Source organism: Macaca nemestrina, chromosome X, assembly GCF_043159975.1.
Source record: "Macaca nemestrina isolate mMacNem1 chromosome X, mMacNem.hap1, whole genome shotgun sequence".
NCBI lineage: Eukaryota > Metazoa > Chordata > Mammalia > Primates > Cercopithecidae > Macaca > Macaca nemestrina.
In genome coordinates this window covers 129,006,027-129,027,185 of record NC_092145.1, presented here as the reverse complement: position 1 = coordinate 129,027,185, position 21,159 = coordinate 129,006,027, and the positions used below count along the sequence as shown (strand labels likewise).

The 21,159-nt window shown below is 37.1% G+C and overlaps 1 protein-coding gene across 13 annotated transcripts in view; it reads right to left on the bottom strand.

Moving 5' to 3' along the window:
* Positions 1 to 21,159, bottom strand: part of LOC105490348 (dystrophin) — a 2,266,916-nt gene that overhangs the window by 378,314 nt on the left and 1,867,443 nt on the right. For all 13 annotated transcript variants that reach the window (XM_071089080.1, XM_071089088.1, XM_071089087.1 and 10 more), the window contains one exon: positions 16,250 to 16,406. In XM_071089080.1, the coding sequence (XP_070945181.1) occupies positions 16,250 to 16,406 (157 nt within the window). The remainder of the gene's footprint in view (positions 1 to 16,249; positions 16,407 to 21,159) is intronic.

Below are 21,159 nucleotides of genomic sequence, written 5' to 3'. Positions count from 1 at the left end.
GTATTTACATTTCAAAAATACGAAACCCAGACCTTGGAGACATTTCTAGATTGTAAAACATGAGACACATAGGGCTAGCTGGTTTCTGGAGAAGCTGGAGTTAGAACTCAGGCGCATTATGTTTCCACAGAGAACCCTTCAGAAGGAGAGAGGGATAGCAGCCTCCTTCTCCTTTATAAGCAGAGGGAAAAGATTTTTCCTCGTCTCCCACTTATGGAGTACCCAGCCACTCAAGTAGGAAAACGTTTCATCAGCGTTCATCATGTTGCCCTGGGGGTAAGTCTTTGGGCAAAGGAAGGGCACAGCAACAATATTTACTGTAAGGTAATTAAATGAAATCTGCTTCTGATTCAGAACCCCTCATGCTCATTCAGGATAAAATTATTGAAGAGCAATATTAAAAACCCAACTTGATGGTGTGTGTGTGGGGGGATGTTCTGTGCATGGGGGACAGAGTAAGGGACTGTGATATGCTCAGCTTGGAAAGCTAACATTCCTTCCACAAGGAAATAATAAAATCTGAGGTTTGAGGAGAAAAAAAAATATTTAAGAGTTATTTTCTCGTTCAGCTAATACACATTGAGTGCCTACATATCAAAGTTTAATGGGCAAACAGAGTAATGGGATCTCTTGAGAGACCGAAAAGGAACAAATAGGTGGAGAGATTAGGGAAAATGAGGAGTGTAGAAATTTCAAGGAGAGAGTGAGAATTTTGAGAGGAAGAGGGTGACCAAGCATGCCCAATGAAACATAGAAGTAAAGTAAGATCAGCATTGCAGAGTGTTCACTAGCTGTGGTGAGAGCAATTTCAGTGGAGGGCAGAAGCCTCAGAAGTAGGTGTAGCTGAGGAGCTAGTGGAAGAAGGAGTAGGTATTTCAAGTGAAAATTAAATGTTCACTTTTCTTTTTCTGACAAGGAAAAGAGGAAGACAGGACAGGAGGACAGAGAAGATAACAAGATAAAGGGATAAGAAGTTCTTTTTAGCATAGGAATGATTTGAACCTAGAGTGAAAGATGGAAGCTAGCAGTAGGGTAACCAACCATCTTGGTTTGCCCAGCACTGAGTTTTTCAGGATGAGAGACTTTCAATGTTAAAACCAGGATAGTCTCAGGAAAATTGGACAGTCTCAGGAAAACCAGGAAAGTTGGTCACCCTAGCAGAGAAAGATATATGTTATGACCTTGACAGAAGGTGGAGATAATTGTTGGAACAAGGTCTGTAAAATAAGGAAATGTATCTTAAAGGTCTTATCAAACTTTAAAAGTCCAAGGCACTATTTGATGATATAATTCTATTGTTAAAACTGGACAGTAAATAATTCAAAGCTAATGACCCTCCATTGTGAGAGACCACTTGTTTGCCCATCGAGTCGTTGCCAAGGGCTTAGATCCACCACAGCTGCACAGTTCATTTCTTACATATGAGTCACTGAGGATTAAAATGGGGCTAAAGAAAAGACAAAGAAAGTTCTGTTATTACAAAGACATAAGCACCATTATTTTCACATTGTTGCCTGAAACTAAGAAAAGAAAGTGCATGGAAGAGAGGGTTAAGTGATTGTATCATTAGAATTTCAAAAGATTCAGATTAAATACAAAAGGATAAAACTCCCACAAAAAGAGAGAAATAGTTGGTTCAAGGAGGTCAGAGGATAAAGAAAATGGTAATAATTCTTATTATATGGGAAAAACTATAAATAATAATATGTAATTTTAAACATGGTTATATGTAAGATCCTCCTTAATTTAGTCACTTAACAAACTTCAAGCAACTACTATGTATCAGACACTGTTCTAGGCAATGAACATCTGTGGTCTTTGTAGCATGGAGCTGAAAACAAATGGCTTTATATAGTAAAAAAAGCAATGTAGAATTTGCATTAAAATAATGGAAAATCAATTGTTCAGTATCTAATAACTCACCATAAACTGCAAGTTGTAGTATAATTTATTGCATTTTAAAAGAAAGAAAAGTGAAGACTTTTTTTTTTGAAAAAAAAAAAAGACAAACAAGAATATTTAATGTCAAGAGCCTTGATTTTGATAAGTGTCTTGTCTCCCCAAAAGGTCTGTTTGAATGCGGTTTGAGAAAATATACACTCATATATACTGATTTTGTCATATAAATTTTGGTTAATATCTTAAACCAGAGAAGTCGGTTCCTTTATGTGATGATGAGAAAAGGTATCAGATATAGAGATTCTCTCCCACGTACATACAGAATATGTATTTACAATATTTAGATGTTAGCATTCAAATGTTAAGATAATTACTTCCTGAATCCCTTGAACAGATAAAATTATCTTTGTTAAAACACATCCTCTTCCCCGTACCTTTCTTTTCACCTTTTCAAGGCAGCCAGACCCAAGGGTCCAAAATAGTGATATGGGAGAATTAGAAAAAATACTAAAGACTTAGAGCACCTCTATGAAAATAAAATAATATTCTGTCATTCTATTTAGAAAATGATAGGAATACTACATGGATGTTTTTCCTTTAGCTTCGTAAGGTTCACAAAATAAACTTATATGAAGTATGCTACTACACTATTATAGCAATGATAAATCTCAAGGTAAATCCATTTATTATGGAGGTTGAATTATCTGGTAGATTGCACTTAAAACAACATAAGTACTGGACAACTGGGTGACTGATTGTTGGCTCACTAGTTTGTTCATTCAAAAAATATTTATTTTGAACCTATTATGTACAAAGTTAGGGAAGATGTAGAGACTTAATCTTTGTCATTAAGGAGTCAATAGTTTGGTTGAGTAGGTATATTTGTGGTGTATACTTTTATATTATGAATGTTTCATCCATGCAAATTGAGATACAGATAAGTTAGGGTTTACCTAAGGCCATCAGTTAATTACACACTTTGAATCTAAATCTTGCAATTCTAAAGTGAAGCTGAAAGTGAGTGATAACAAAAACTAAAATCTCCCCGACTTACAATAATTTGGAAGCCACATAAGTAGAAAAATCCTAATGGCCATGGAAGAAATCAGAAACTTAAAAAATTCCTGAAAGTAATAGAGAAGAACCAAGTTACCGATTTTTTTTTTAATTATTATTTTTTTTGAGATGGAGTCTCGCTCTGTCACCCAGTCTGGAGTGCAGTGGCATGATCTCGGCTCACTGCAACCTCTGACTCCTGGGTTCAAGCCATTCTCTTGCCTCAGCCTCCTGAGTAGCTGGGACTACAGGCATGTACCACCAAGCCCCGCTAATTTTTTGTATTTTCAGTAGAGACGAGGTTTCACTGTGTTGGGCAAGCTGGTCTCAAACTCCTGACCTCAGATGATCCACTTGCCTCGGCCTCCCAAAGTGCTGGGATTACAAGGGTGAGCCACCACACCCAGCCATTGATTATTTTTTTCTGCCCCTCTTGCTTCCTGCTTATATTATAAAAATATCTAATAATGCCATAAATAGAAGTAGCTCAGAACCATGTGTGGAGGGTATGAAAGGTGAAATATTGATTTGCTTCATGAGAGGGACAAGATAAGAACTCTAGGCACAGGTAATGACATGACAGGGAGAAAAGCTATCTTGCTCTCTCCTGGAGACAGTGGATTTAGGATCATATTACTATGGATGTGAGTAAAAGCCCATGCTTTTGAAAACACAGATGTCTTTCAATCATGTAAAGCTTGCCTGGTGCTGAATTTTACCTATATTCATATTGAAATGGTAAATTTGTGTTTTTCAGAATAAAATCTGATGGAATGACTAGAAATACTATCCATATTTGTAAGCAGAACTTTCCAGAATCATCCTGGCAGGCAGGCTGAAGTGGTGAAAAGAGCACTGTTCTGAGTGGCAGGAGCCTTGGGCTTCAAGCCTGGGCTGGGCCAGAACCTGGCTGCAGTGATCCAGAAAAGGTGATAAACTCTTCCTGCTCTTATATGTCCTCATTTGTAAAATGTGGGCATTTGCTAAAACCTTAACTAAGTTCTAACATCCAGTTCTCGTATACTATAATCAATTTGTTAAGATCATTAATTGACCACAGGCCTGTTCTATGGTGGCAGTTTGAGAGTCTCTGCTAAGCATCATTATTATTGATGCTTAAAAACCACAGCCATATCTTGGCATATAGTAAATGCTCAATAAACATTGTTGACTCAAATACAGAACACCCAGTTAGAACACCAGAGTGTGTAATATGTAGGCCAAGTTGATTTAGATGCAAAACAGGCTTGCAGGTGAAAGCCTGGACTCACGAATCAGAAGAGAAAAAATTAATGCTGTAAATTGGGAAAAATGGACAGATCTTATTCTAGGTCTACTCATGTTCCAGATCCAAAGCTGGGTGTCACTGCTGAGTTACCGCGTGGAATTTCCTCAAGAAGTGGTCCTATTAGCATTGCCTTCTTCAACCTAGTGATTTCTTAAAGGAGATTTTCATGTCCAAACACTCAGAAGTTCCATGGTTTGAACTGCTGCTTGGGGCTTTTCCTGTAGTCTGCAGGATTAGGTAGGAGATGAGAGGACACTAGACAGACTCTGAAATGTAGGATGATCCAACAGTTCTGTTCATTCAACAAATGGATACTGAGCAGGCATAGAACAAGATGTTACCACAGTCATATCTGTAACTTGATCTGTATTTAATAGTTTTGCCATCTTATATCATCATTCTTGTTCCTGTATTATTTCTACCTTATTTTTATGTCTCCTGTATTGTTTCTATGTCTGACAAGAAAGTTGCTGAATATATTGTCACGGACTTTCTTTATTTTAAGAGCCACCATATTTATTGAGTCTCAAACACATAAAAAATATTTTACCAAATGCTCACTTCGGGACAAGCAATGCTCAATTAACTTAATAGTGAGGTCTTGGAAAAGGGCAAGGAATCCAGAAATGTACCTGGCAGGGTGGCAAGAATATTGCCCCAAGAGTCTAAAGCAAATTCATAGGGGTTCATGCAAGAAAAAAATTTGAAGAAAGAGGCAATGGAGCAAACAACAGAAAGAGGTTTCCCTTAATATTCATTTGAGACAGCTAGTATTACAGAAGTTATGAACATGGATATCTGGGCTACAAAGAAAAGGCCATAATCATCTTTTCTTATTGAGATAAGAACACTTAGTATGAACTTTACCCTGTTAACACTGTTTTTTTTCTTTTTTTTGGTTTTTTTGAGACGGAGTCTCGCTCTGTCGCCCAGGCTGGAGTACAGCGGCGCCATCTCGGCTCACTGCAAGCTCCGCCTCCCGGGTTCACGCCATTCTCCTGCCTCAGCCTCCCGAGTAGCTGGGACTACAGGCGCCCACCACCACGCCTGGCTAATTTTTTGTATTTTTAGTAGAGATGGGGTTTCACCATGTTAGCCAGGATGGTCTCGATCTCCTGACCTTGGTTAACGCATTCTTAAGTGCACAAATCGGTATTGTTAACCATAGGCACAATGTTATACAGCAGCTCTCTAGAACTTTTTCATCTTGCATAACTCAAACTTTATAACCACTGAGCAACAACTTCCCCTTACAATGTCTGGCAACCATTTTTCTACTCTGTGCTTCTATGAGTTCGACTACATAATCATCTAAATAAGATGAAAAAAAGCCCTGCCTTATTTTCACTCCACTTCTGAACAAAAGTGAAGATAAGGGATTGAAGTATCAGATACATCCAGCCGTTGTTTCAGATAGTCAACAACATGAACAATATTCATTTATAAATGACATTGAATAAATTTGATGTAAAATTGAAAAGTAAATGAACATATTTCAGGCCTGAAATTTTTTTTAAATCTAATTATATTCAATGAAAAACCATTTTTGAGTGTTTAAGGGGAAAATGTGTTTAACAAACTCTGTGTTGAGATTTATTTTTCTGGAAGTCTTTGAAAACAAAAATTGTATTCTCTGAGATAAAGGGCATGGGCTAGAATAGTCCAGCCTACTTGCAGGTCTGTGATACTATGGAGCAATAGTTTAGTGCGCACACAGCATCTTGAACAGCTGTTTGACTCTCAATTCTAAGGCTGGGCTGCTTCCAACAATCACTGGGGAAGTTACTTCCTACTGACAATAATGTTGTTAAGTTCTGAGCTGACCTTGAAAGATCACTGATGAAAACTCAATCTGTTCCCATGGCCATTTAGGGAATTAGGTCTTAGGTCATTGAGCCTAAACTTTAAGATTTGGAAATTACTTCTGAAATGATAGTAAAAATGAATGGATTATTTGGAAACCCTGTGACAAATTAATTTGTATATGTTCTCAAGATACTGAGCCAAAATTTGAGGTTGTCAAGTGGTAAATAATTTCTGAATCATACCCTTTGTCTCTGTCTATCAACATAATCCAAAAATGGAACCCTAGTTCATTCTAAGCACATACCCTCAAACATGATCATTCCCAAGTCTTTCTCAGATGGCAACATCATTATTTTATTTGTTCAAGCCATTGACCTCAGAATTATCCTTGACTCTTTGCTTCCTCTCAAACTCCACATTCTATCTATCTTAAGTTCTATCAATTATAGCCTCCAAATATATCTTGGATCAAATAATTATTCTCCATATCTATCATTTCCACTCTAGTCCAAGTAATCATTTCCTTCCGAGATGACTTCACCACCCTCCTTTTTCTGTGTCTTCAGTATGGCTCTTTTTATAGTCAATTCTCCATAGCAGCAAGAGTCAACTTCTAAACACATAAATCAGATCACATCATCCCTGCTGAGAGCATTCTAGTGATGTCTCCTTACACACAGAATAAAATCCACCTCCAAACTATGGCCTGCAAGACCATTCATTATCTGGCCTTTCCCTCTTTCTAGAACCTATCACTGTCTACTGATCTTATTTCCCTTGAGATACACAGCCCATCTTGCTATTTCTGCAACACTCTAAACCTGTTCTTACCATTGGGTTTTTGAATTTGGTGCTTCTTCTGCCTAGAATCCTCTTCATTCAAGGTCTCTGAATGGTTCACTCACTCACACAGGTTTTGTTTGTTTGTTTGTTTGTTTGTTTTTTAGAGACAAGGTCTTACTCTGTCACCCAGGCTGGAGTGCAGTGGCACAATCTCGGTTCACTTCAACCTCCACCTCCTGGGTTCAAGTGATTCTGGTACCTCAGCCTGCTGGGTAGCTGGGACTACAGGCACACATCACCATGCCCAGCTAATTTTTGGTAGAGACGTGGTTTCACTATGTTGACCAGGCTGGTTTTGAACTCTTGATGTCCAGGGATCTGCCCGTTTCAGCCTCCCAAAGTGCTGGGATTACAGGCATCAGCCACTGTACCCGGCCTTACACAAGTCTTTACCCCAAAATAACCTCCTCACATAGGCCAGTACTCCTCAATCTTTCTCTATTCATGCTTTGCTTATTTTCTCTTCATAGCACTTACTACCCGACATACTTTCATGTATTAATTTATTGGTTTACTATGTATTGCTGTCACTAAAATCTAAACATCCATGGGGCAGAGACTCATTTTGTTCACTAACATATGCTTAACATAGAGTAGGCTCTTCATAAATAAATTTCTTGAAAGAATCAATAAATTCTAGGAATCTGAGTTATGGCATCATTTTTCCTAAAATAATTTTTTTGGGGGGCAAAAGGAAGAGCACAGAAAAAGATCAAGGGATCATTTGTAATTAAATGAATAATGTGTATGAAAGTGCTTTGTAAAGGCAAAATACTATACAAATACTATTTTAAAAAGTATTTGTCAGGACATCAAAATATTTTGACAAAGTGAGACAGAAGACTTTGGTAGAGAAGTCAGTTTGTAAATTATTCACATCTCATCTTGTTACAGTCATTAAAGAAAAGCAGCAATTCCTAGATGACTCAGTTCTTCAGTTTTGATGATAAAGCTAGTTTTCAGAAGACTTAGATTTAGTTTTCAGAAGACTCAAATGCCTAGAAATGCAGTTCTAAAAATAATTTTTAAGTCATTTCTATTCAGCATCCCTAAATATGACTGCATAGGATATCAAACTTATACAAAAATGATGAAGAATAGATCAAAAAGATGCCTATTTCCTCCAACGTGGCTAAAAAGACATCTTAGAGTAGATATAACTAACTGTCAAGTGGTTTAGAAACTGTAAGAGGCCAGGTCATTGAATGTTAGAATGAATCACTCTGGCCAGACGCGGTGGCTCACACCTGTAATCCCAGCACTTTGGGAGGCCGAGGCAGGTGGATCATGAGGTCAGGAGATCGAGACCATCCTGGCTAACATGATGAAACCTCGTCTCTACCAAAAATACAAAAAATTTAGCCGGGCGTGGTGGCAGGCACCTGTAGTCCCAGCTACTCGGGAGGCTGAGGCAGGAGAATTACTTGAATTCGGGAGGCGGAGGTTGCAGTAAGCCGAGATTGCATCACTGCATTCCAGCCTGGGCAACAGAGTGAGACTCCATCTCAAAAAATAAAAAAAATAAAAAAAGAATGAATCACTCTATCCCAGCTTTTGGTTGTTTTTCAGAGGTGATAGGGAACAACGCATTTTTCCTAACACAGAGCTGACTTAAATCTTAACATTCACAAATGGTACCCTAAGATATTTTATCTTTCTGTAAAAAGAAAACACACAAAACTCATCAAGCTAACATACATACTAAAATGTATCCCATGTAAGCAGGCCAGCATTGATAACAGAATTAGCCTAAATAAATGTATAATCTACAACATGATTTCAGGATAATTTTATCGAATTTCTAAGCCTCTCTCTCACTTTGTGGTGACTTCTGAGGAAATCGAACATACATAATATATGACCTGACAAATGAACAAGTAAACTACTTTATTCAAGCCTTTTCATTTGTCAACAGCATCCAAACAATAATGGCTTTCTGTCCACTCTTTTAATAATGTATGTATTGATTACTTCCATCTAAATCTTAACCAGAAAATCTCTGGAAGCTCTGAAGGTGTCCTTAATGGTCTCTAGGGAAGGGATTATAGAGATTCTTTTAATTGAAAGATGAAAACCTAGTGACAAACAATTTCATTAGTAAAAATGCAAACAAAAAGTCATTACCTACACTGTTGTTATAATCAAGATCTAATCTCCATTTGAATTTGGGGTAGGAGGAAGGGAGTTGAATAAGCTGATGTTTTATTGCAGTTCTCCTTAGAAATTCCCCACTATGATTTGCTCCTTTAAAACTCTCTCTAGGTTAATCACAGAAGTAGACAAGTAATAAATATCACTTTAGTGACTGCTCAAGTAAAACAAAGGAAGTCAGTTTTTAAAATATATCTGGACCAGAATAATACACACTAATTGAAAACGAGTCAGTCTAGTGAGGCAAGTAATGAGGAACTGTAAAAGCCAGGATAATGTATTCAAAAGATATAAAAATTGGTCAGTTTATATTTGCTAAGGCACATTTGAGCTTTAATTATTTATAACACTTCACCGCATCTGAAGCATTATTTTATTAATTAGTCTTGAGAGCTATTCAGTTGCAGTTGTTACGCCGCCCAGCTGGTTTGGGGGGCACAGATCTACTCCCATGGGTGTGAAAATTGCTTTGAGGAGTGAGACTATAGTCCCCAAATACGTCTGTGGAGTATCTTGGCATTTTACTTACAGAAGAACCATATATCTCTCCATGACAGCAATTGATATTGACTGTATATTTTCTCTACAAGAAAAGAGTACAAGACATGTAATATTTTACTACAAAATATTATCACCAATCTGAAATGGTATACAAAGAAAAATACAAATTACTTGTTTTGTAAAAATCCTGATTTATGGAAAATGAAAGTGAAAATGAACAATATTTGATTCTAGTTTCAACTATTGACATTTTAATGGGATTTGTATCCCCATAAAAAGCATCAGCAAAGGATATTAATAAATTAGGATAGTAAGCAGATGATTTTTTTTTAAAAAAGTGGCACTCTAAATACATGGGGAATAAGTTTGCAATTACAGTGACCTATCTTGATACCAAGGATTCTATATAAACAACAATTAAATCAAGAAACCCATAAAGAACAATACAATTTACAATTCTGGACACATGGCAAAGTAAAACAAAAGTCCACAAATATAAGATCTGTCAACTATTCGATCTTGATGGAATTTTGTACTGATTATGTTTTCTTTCTCTTTTTCTAACTGAGTTCAGGAGATCTGATAGAGAGATCCAGTTTCAAGGATTTTCCATTGTTCTTTTGTCCACAGGCATCAAGAGCATCACTAACTAGATAGTCCATATATGAAAGGGCTACCACATACATGAGACAAAACTTTGAGTCAAATAGGCTACTAAATTGTTCTCTCATCAGCACTCAGGAGTGGTGATGTTGTTTGAAGAAGGAGAGTGTTTTGTGTCAATAATTTTTCTTAAAGATACCAAGAGAAGCTTGAAAAAGCATTGGGCCAAACTACAAGTAGAAACTGTACCTCGTATGTTTACTGCAGCACTACTTACAATAGCAAAGACTTGGAACCAACCCAAATGCCCATCAATGATATATGGATAAAGAAAATGTGGCACATATACATCATGGAATACGATGAAGCCATAAAAAGGGATGAGATCATGTCCTTTGCAGGGACATGGATAAAACTGGAAGCCATCATTCTCAGCAAACTAACACAAGAACAAAAAACCAAACACCGCATGTTCTCACTCATAAGTGGGAGATAAACAGTGGAAACACATGGACACAGGGAGGGGAACATCACACACTGGGGCCTGTCAGAGGGTGGGGGTTAGGGGAGGGAGAGCATTAGGAGAAATACCTAATGTAGATGATGGGTTGATGGGTGCAGCAAACCACCATGGCACATGTATACCTATGTAACAAACCTGCACTTTCTGCACATGTATCCCAGAACTTAAAGCATAAAAAAAAAAAAAAACCAGTGTGCATCAAAGTAGCTCTACACACTTTACAAAAAGATGCTTAATTAGAAATAAACAGAAAAATCCTGTAAATAAGAAGGAAATACCACTCTATTTCTTTCTTTCCCTGCTCTTGGTCTCAGTAGCCTTCCTTTATCTGATCAGTGTCTACTATATACTAGGCACTTTGGAATGTGCTGGGTAGAAAAATGACAGCTTTCCCCCTCCCAAAAATCTTCTCGAAGAGCATGGTTTAGCAAGAGTGGTTGACATTTATCAAATAGTAACACATGTATGTGATGACAAAGAACGCTATGTTATAGAAAAGTAGACAATTTTAGGAGAGTGTGTAAAGGGAGATCTGGTCAAATGCAGGCAACAGGGAAGAGCTTGCACAATGTCCAAGCCAAGATGTAAAGGATTATTAGATGACAACCAGGATATTACGAGTGGGTGGGTGTAGGTAAAAGGGTTTGAGACAGAGGACCAGCATGTTTAAAGCCCCATATAAGAGGGACATGCAGAACTGGAAAAAGCAAAAAGAGGCAGTATGACTGGTGTCCAAACAGCAAGGGAAGAGCATCTAGAAAAGAGGAGGTTGAGGCCAGACAAGCCAGATAGTGCCTTGTCACCCTTGTTGAGGATTTTAGTCTTTTTCAAAGAGCACTGAGAAAACTACTACAGTGTTAAGATAAGGACTGATATAATTGGATTTATGTTTTCTACACAGATTGTTCTGACTGAAATGTAGAAATTGCATTGTAGGGTGGCAAGAGTAGATTCAGAACGGTTAGAAGAAATGGTATCTTATAACTATGATGATGACAATAGTAGACAGTCAAGAACAATTTTGAAGGTAAATTGGCTGGGCGCGGTGGCTTACGCCTGTAATCCCAGCACTTTGGGAGGCCAAGGCAGGCAGATCACGAGGTCAAGAGATCGAGACCATGTGGCCAACACGGTGAAACCCTGTCTCTACTAAAAATACAAAAATTATCTGGGCATGGTAGCACGTGCCTGTAGTCCCAGCTACTCGGGAGGCTGAGGCAGGAGAATTGCTTGAACCCAGGAGGTGGAAGTTGCAGCGAGCTGAGATCATGCCATTGCACTCCAGCCTGGTGACAGAGCAAGACTCCATTCCCCCACCGCAAAAAAAAAAAAAAAAAAAAAAAAAAAATTGACCCAGCAATGTCTTGGTAGTGGAAGGCTGAAGGCTGGTCATCTGGAAAAGGTACTGTATCAGTCCACCACACTGTTGTCTGGTATGAGAAAATATTTAGATATTTATTTAGAGTCTTGGAATATTTAGCTAGAGTTTTGGAGTTTTGTAGATTGCAGCAACAAAAAAATAAAGAAGCAAAGTTTCTGGAGTTTTGAAAACAAGTTATTAAAATTTAGATGATTGATTCTAAGTTGTACTTGGAAGGAGGTAAATATGGAAGGTCAGAGGAACTAATGTATAAAACACAGAGTAATCAATGGCCTGGAAGTCTTGTGAAATTCAAGAAAGGTAACAGGGAGCTATCTGAGCAAGCACACTAACCAAGTGGGGATGGATTAACTTCATTCTGGTCAGTATCACTCATAACTCCAGCATCACCATCTCCCCAAGTCATGTTATTTGTCATGAGATTCCTGAGTAAGAACTGAGTAAGTACAAACATTTTACCACTCTTTTTTTTAAAATTTATTTATTATTATTATACTTTAAGTTCTAGGGTACATGTGCATAATGTGCAAGTTTGTTACATATGTATACTTGTGCCATGTTGGTGTGCTGCACCCATCAACTCATCACCACCCATCAACTCGTCATTTACATCAGGTATAACTCCCAGTGCAATCCCTCCCCACTCCCCCCTCCCCATGATAGGCCCCGGTGTGTGATGTTCCCCTTCCCAAGTCCAAGTGATCTCATTGTTCAGTTCCCACCTATGAGTGAGAACATGCGGTGTTTGGTTTTCTGTTCTTGTGATAGTTTGCTAAGAATGATGGTTTCCAGCTGCATCCATGTCCCTACAAAGGACACAAACTCATCCTTTTTGATGGCTGCATAGTATCCCATGGTGTATATGTGCCACATTTTCTTAATCCAATCTGTCACTGATGGACATTTGGGTTGATTCCAAGTCTTTGCTATTGTGAATAGTGCCGCAATAAACATACGTGTGCATGTGTCTTTATAGCAGCATGATTTATAATCCTTTGGGTATATACCCAGTAATGGGATGGCTGGGTCATATGGTACATCTAGTTCTAGATCCTTGAGGAATCGCCATACTGTTTTCCATAATGGTTGGACTAGTTTACAATCCCACCAACAGTGTAAAAGTGTTCCTATTTCTCCACATCCTTTCCAGCACCTGTTGTTTCAATGCCATCCCCATCAAGCTGCCAATGAGTTTCTTCACAGAATTGGAAAAAACTGCTTTAAAGTTCATATGGAACCAAAAAAGAGCCCGCATTGCCAAGACAATCCTAAGTCAAAAGAACAAAGCTGGAGGCATCACGCTACCTGACTTCAAACTATACTACAAGGCTACAGTAACCAAAACAGCATGGTACTGGTACCAAAACAGAGATATAGACCAATGGAACAGAACAGAGTCCTCAGAAATAATACCACACATCTACAGCCATCTGATCTTTGACAAACCTGAGAGAAACAAGAAATGGGGAAAGGATTCCCTATTTAATAAATGGTGCTGGGAAAATTGGCTAGCCGTAAGTAGAAAGCTGAAACTGGATCCTTTCCTTACTCCTTATACGAAAATTAATTCAAGATGGATTAGAGACTTAAATGTTAGACCTAATACCATAAAAATCCTAGAGGAAAACCTAGGTAGTACTATTCAGGACATAGGCATGGGCAAAGACTTCATGTCTAAAACACCAAAAGCAACGGCAGCAAAAGCCAAAATTGACAAATGGGATCTCATTAAACTAAAGAGCTTCTGCACAGCAAAAGAAACTACCATCAGAGTGAACAGGCAACCTATAGAATGGGAGAACATTTTTGCAATCTACTCATCTGACAAAGGGCTAATATCCAGAACCTACAAAGAACTCAAACAAATTTACAAGAAAAAAACAAACAACCCCATCAAAAAGTGGGCAAAGGATATGAACAGACATTTCTTAAAAGAAGACATTCATACAGCCAACAGACACATGAAAAAATGCTCATCATCACTGGCCATCAGAGAAATGCAAATCAAAACCACAATGAGATACCATCTCACACCAGTTAAAATGGCGAACATTTTACCACTCTTAACAAGTAACCAAAACTAATAACTAGGAATAGCGAAGCAGTATTTATAACAAAATACCAGCTGGAAGAAACCACAGCAATTATTTGGACCGATTTCCTCATATTACAGTTGAAGAACAAAATAGCAATCAAAATCCATCTTATGAAGAAATATGACTAGAATCTCAGTCTCCTGACTCCTAGTGCACCTGTCCAATGATTCATTTTCTTTGGTTTCTGGAACTAGCATAAAATTTATCTTTTGTAGAAATTCTGTCTCATTTCACTATATCGCATAAGGCATTTTTTTTTTTTAAAGGCCCATCCTTCTCAGTGAGTGCTTTTCTATATGTACACCAGAGTGTTTTGGCTGTTCATTCAAAGTCAGAACATTTAAAACACATAGCACCATTACATTTCACCCTCCCACAAAAACTAATTTAATATTCAGAAATATACGAAGGCAAATGGCTAAAGGAGAAACTGGCAGTTTCCCTGGCATTTTTTGCAAAGATCCCTGGGTCTTCTTTCATGTTCTCTTCCATTTTTATAATTTCCTATATCATCTTCTCCAGAATAATATAAACCCTTGACCTTTCCTCAAGATGCCACCTTTGGCTTTATCTCCACAGAGATCTTTCCTTTACATGCTCGACATACAAAAGTGGCACCATTTTTTCAAGTTTTTATTATTTGGTAGTAATTTGTTTGGTTTGCTATTCATTTCTGTTCTTGTACCTTTTATTCCCATTTCCAAAACACTTATCAGTATCCATTCTACACCAGACACTTTGCTAGGCTCTAGGGTCTTAGAGGTGAACAAGACAAAATCTCTGCCTTTTTCACTCAGAGCTTAGTAGAGAAGATAGAAATGTAAGTAAAAATAAAACAAAACAAAACAAAACAAAAATAAATTATTGGTCATCGTTGGAGGATGCTAGTGAACAACTTGTTATTATAAAAATTGGTAAAATTGAAACATGTATTTTGCTTGTTCATTGTGAAAGGTATACTGAGTACCAAAACAGGAGACAAGTGCAAAACTTTTTTTTTTTTTTCATAGACCTACCTCAGTGAATAAATGAAGAAGGAATGGTAGAGATAGGCAATTATCACACTGCAACCCCTAGCCACAGATCATGAACAGCTATTAAACATCACACAAAAAGAGAAAACAAGGCATTATATACCAACTCCTGATGATGGAAGAATACACGAACGCCTGTGAAGCAGTCTTGCCAAAAAAAAAACCAAACCCAAATACGATCAAACTATAGAACTGCACTGTTTAATTGGTAGCTACTGGCAACATCTGGCTACTGAGTACTTGGAATGTAATAAGCCTGAATTGAGACGTGCTGTAAATGTACATTTTTTATATTGATTGCATGTTGAAATGACAATAAGAATTGTACTACAGTTGCATGACATACAACGATGAGAAGAAACAGGGTGAAAGGTACAGGGAAACTATACTATTTTAGAAACTTACAGTGAATCTGTCATTACTCCCAAATAAAAAGTAATAAAAAGACCAATTAACCAAAGTAAGGTGTGGGTCTGATTTCAATTTTTATTTAAATCCAAACCAGAAAAAGTTTAAAAAATTCATAATATGTATGAGAGAAATGGAAATTTGAATATGGACTGGATATTTGATATGATGAAATTATTGATATTTCAAAAGCATTATAGTAGCAAGGTGATTATCTTAAAAGAGTGAATCCTATCTTTTAACCTTTTGAAATATTAACAAATAAAATAACACATGCCTGATATTTGTTTTAAAATAATCTGGGAAGAGCTATAGAATAAATAAGATCTGATGTGATTTGATAATTGTTGATGTCTTGATGGGTACATGAGTTTTATTATAGCATTCTGTCTACTTTTGTATATGTTCAATATTTTTCATAATGAAAGGTTTTTTTTAATATAGTCAAAAGAGATGGACGATTTCTTAAACGGTATTATTAACACAGATGTGTTTGACATTTAAAATATGATGGCTTGAATTATTTGTAATTGACCCTTGGGTGAGAAGAGTAAAAAAGATTTCTATTCAACTTAATGTCAAACAAAATTAATTTTAAATTAGTCACTGGATTACTATGTGCTTAACATGTGCAAAGCACTAGGCTTAAAAATGTCCTACCCTATGTACATCGTTCTGCTTCTGAACCGCTGGAAAGTCGCCTCCAATAGGTGTCTGCCGGCTTAATTCATCATCTTTCAGCTGTAGCCACACCAGAAGTTCCTGTAGAGAAAGGTGCAGACGCTTCCACTGGTCAGAACTGGCTTCCAAATGGGACCTGAAAAAGAACAGCAGCATACTATGTCAGAATATCTAGAAGTATAATCGATGATTCTAACAATTCCATTAAAAAAGTACAGTAAACCTATTGTGAATTACAAAGCAGTCTTGAATAAAAATCTGGCTACTTACTTTTGAGAGCCATAAAACAGGGGATAGTTTGATGGCAATTTTGAGAAAAGGCAGTGTTTAGCCATATGTTTATTTCCACATGCAGAATGCTGAGACTTTTGGCATGGAATATGCACTGGAATCGATTGCTTTTCCATAGTGTTATAGTCAGTGATTCTTAATATTTCTGGTAGAAAAAACCGGATGCAGTGACTAATAAAAAACACTTCGTTTTCATGTGACTCATGCTAGTACTGGAATTCTTTCTGCCTTGAGAAATGGAAAGGTCTCTCCCCACATTTTGACTTTTCCATTTCTACACCCTAGGCAGCCTTTTCCATTGAGTTCTTCCATCTGGCGTCTGTTCCTTTCTGCTCCTCTTCCCAAATGCTTCTCCTTTCCCCTACCCTTCTTTATTTGTGTGCACCTGGGATTTGTCTTCACCAAGTTTCAACATTTTCTGCTTTGTTTCCTTTGTGTAAAAAATACTAAGACAACAACTCACATGGAAGAGTAAAATCAGACATTTATCTGAAAGCTTCCCCCGAACATGAATAATTTAGGCAGGAGGCTGAGTGCTTTACCGTCAACTGTATTTAGAACATGTTAATCCTTTGAAGCCATTTAAGAATACACAAATGAATGATCTATGCTATAAAATCCACATTTTACTTGAAGATGAGAAGCTAAATTAATAAAATAAATCATCATCCAGAAAACAATGAGGAAACGCAGCATCTTAGCAAAGCTCTATCTTCAGGTAAATTAGAAATTATGCTGAATCACTCAGCTATTATCAGCAATTACTAATTAATTCATAATAATGCTACCTATAACATAAATATAATAAAGTCTTTAATGCCGCAAAGATTGAAATATAAAGCAAAGCAACCAGGTAGAGCAACATTTCCCTTAGCCATTTGGTAACTTAGCTTAACATTTCAAATACAATTCTCCTTTTGGCCTTAGTCAAACAGAATCACCGAAGAATACTTATCTACTGAAATTAAATTGTTCCAAACTTTCTGAAGGATAATTTGACAATACATAAAAGTCTTTAAAATGTGCAAATACAATGACCCACAGGCTTAAATTCAAGGAATTTATACTAACAAAGAAATTGGAAAAAGATACAAAGATATAGGTGGAAAAATGTTATATATAGCATCATTTAAGATTGATAAAACAGAAACAACTTAAATATTCAATATGAGGGAATTGCTTGAGAAATGCAAAACCGCTACCTACTGATTGTTTTCAAATGCAATGAAACTTGTATATGCTTTAAATTTAGAAATTAATGAAATTTATATATGAATTTAATTAAGTAGCTCTTAATTTAAAAGGGAATTATTATATATATAATGGTGCATTCATACAGTAAAATCCTATGCAAGGTTCAATATGATGACATAGTCAAATATTTATGGATATGGAAAAGTCATCATGTCAGTTACTAAGTGAGAAAACAGGTTACAAAACAAATACATTTTTTGAATTTTTCTAAAATATTTGTGTATGTGTATGTATTTGTATGTACATGCTTGTCTATGAAAAAATTTTGTAATGACAACCAGGTTATCCCTCAGAGGTAGATTTACAGGTGATTTATTTCTTAATCTTTATACTTTTCCAAATTGTCAAGATTTTCTTTCTATAATTGCAATATAAACAATATGTTCAGAAAAAATGAAGGCATTTCCATCAAATAAGATAAATTGTTCAAGACTCTGAGGTATTATTTCCTAAGAAGTGAATCGTGAAATACCATAAATGTCATGAATTGAATCTAATAGTGCATGCAGATTGCATGCAATTAGAGGTCAGTTCTTTTATGTTTCTGTACCATCCTTTCAGTTATCACTTTTCCATGATAAGCCTAAGCGACAACTCCCTATGCAAGATTTTAGCTGTTTAAAGGCATGTAATGTATAATGGTTAAATGAATTCCTTGGGGCGTCTGGAATTCAGTGTGGTCCCTTTGAGAGTGAAAGAGGCTGTCAAGCAGGACATTTTGAAAGGTAGGTGGAGAGAGGTAGGGCTCAGACATGGAAAAGCAGCAAAAGGTAGAAAAGACACTGATTAAACAAATATTTATTGACTGCCTCTAAGTCTCTAGGATGCATTGGGAAGGAGGGAGAGAGGACGGGAAGAGAGAATATAACGATGCTTAATGTTTGGTCTCTGTATGCCTGGTAGAGGAAACAAAAAATCGTTGTGGCAGAGAGGTCTAGAGGAGGATATAGTGAAGGGCAGGCTGCCTATGTTGAGACCTCAAGCTGCGGCTTTGTTTACGTAAGGAAGTGCTAAAATTCCAGTTCTAGGTTAAATGGTGCTGACTAATTATTAGTGGGTCAATGAACCCCTTTGCGTCCCCTAAGCGAGAGCAAAATAACTGAGACCTTAGGAATTCAGTTCTCTGTCTCTCTCTTTTTTTTTTTTCTTTGAGACAGAGTCTTGATCTGTCACCCAGGCTGGAGTGCAATGGCACGATCTTGGTTCACTGCAACCTCCACCCCCCGGGTTCAAGCAATTCTCTCCTGCATCCGCCTCCCAAGTGGCTGGGATTACAGGCACCCACCACCACACCCAACTATTTTTTGGTATTTTTAGTAGAGATGGGTTTCGCCATGTTGGCCAGGCTGGTCTCGAACTCTTGACCTCAGGTGATCCACCTGCCTCAGCCTCCCAAAATGTTGGGATTAGAGGCATAAGCCACCGCACCCAGCCAGGAATTCAGTTCTAAAGGATCTAAGAGAAAACTTAATAGCGTGAAATAGGGGTTGTTGGAAGCCAGGGACAGAGGACAGTCAAGAGAGCTAATATAGCAGCAGAAGACGGACCTAGAACCTTAAAAGGTGAAAAGCCTCTCACATATCTGGATAAGGGGCCATTCTTTAATTTTTTTCTAAGGTGTGGAGCTAGATAAAATTTCAGAATGTTTGATCATCTTAACTACATATCAGATTGCTTCATTTTTTCCCTCTCCTAAAGCTCAAGAGTGAAAGGAAAAATGTGCTGGGAGGACAAAAACTGAAGCAAAAAACTTATAAAGCACAGAGAACACTGAGTAAGCACAGAAGAGGTGAAAGGCAGCCAGAGAATGAATTAAAACAGCATACACAAATGTGTTCAATCTAAAGCTCTGGGTCTCAATCTCTAGCGTGCATAGGAAACATTTGAGTAGCTTGTTTAAAATTGAGATTGCTAGGTGCCACCTCCAGACTTTAAATAATTCTATCAAGAATCTCTGCTTTTAACAAGAACCTTCACAATTCCACAGGTAAGCTCCAGAACCATTCTTTGATAAAGAATTTATTAAAGCATTTCTGATATGCCCCAAACATTACTTCTTGGTCTCCACAGGGCAAAGGTGGCATCTGTCAGTGACTTGATTTTGAAGATCTAAATGTAAGGAACATTATGAGCTCAAAACATTTTCTTTGACCATGTTAAGCCCGTGAAATGTTATCAAGTCACATTTCCCAATAGATTTATTAAAACAAATGCCTCATGCCCTATTTTTATTTTCACGAGTGTATATACCAGATATTTCGAAATGATTAACCTATGTTTGCATGTGGAATATCTCCTCCTGAAAATGTTTCTTTGTATTTGTAATGACTTTTTTTTTCTGGTTATATCATACATAGGCTGTTGGGGCTGGAAGGAACCTGAGAGATTATAGTTCAACCTTCTTGTTTTGCATATGTAGAAATCAAGATTGCAAAGGTATAAAACAGCTGCTGAAAAACATAACTTGAGCTGTCCTATTTAGATATGGGAAATGGAAATTACAAACCTTTGTGAGATGAGAAAATCCTTAAACCTTAGTGGTTTTAACCAAATGTTTTAGATCTCTGAGCAAAAAGGCTTGTTGCTGTTAAATTAAATTAAATTGGGCCTAAAGCTGCCTCTGTACATAGCAAACTGCAACCCAGCTTGGCATGTAAGCAATACGCAACTTAAGAGTACATTCTTGCAACAAATAGCTGAGTCTCAGCCAATCCCAGCAGTCAAGATTCAGCTAATCACAGGCTGTAAACTGATCAGCTCATGTCCATATAAGGCAAATGCCTATTTACACTATTCCCAAGTAAGCCAAATTCTAAGCTGTAACTAGTCAAGCTGTTTCTGTATGTCACTTCCTTTTTCTATCTATAAATACTGCCTGCCCACCTTGCTGGGTGGAGCTTTCTGAACTTCTAATTCTGAGTACTGTCTGATTCATGAATTGTTTTTTGCTCAAATAAACTCTGCAAAACTGAATTTGTCTAAAGTTTGTCTTTTAACATTGCTAATTGTCAAATATATTCTGTTTATTCCTACCCACTCAACAGAAAATAAAAGAGGTGTTTCAAAGGGGCATACTTAGCTTCTATCTATTTCTATTAATCTTTATTAGTGAAGACAAGAGCTTAAGGGTTACTACCATTTAACAAGGCAAGTGCTAATCTCTAAAAAGCTGATAGTTTCCACAATTTGTAAGGTTTAGGTAAAACACAGAGCCTTTAGATGTGTTGGAGTATATTGCTTGGTCTTTAAGGAACTCCTCAGTGTCAGGACGCTAAGAATTATAGGGGCTGATAAAGTGATTGTTATTTCTCTAGACACAGATATTTCAACTGTGATTTGGTTAA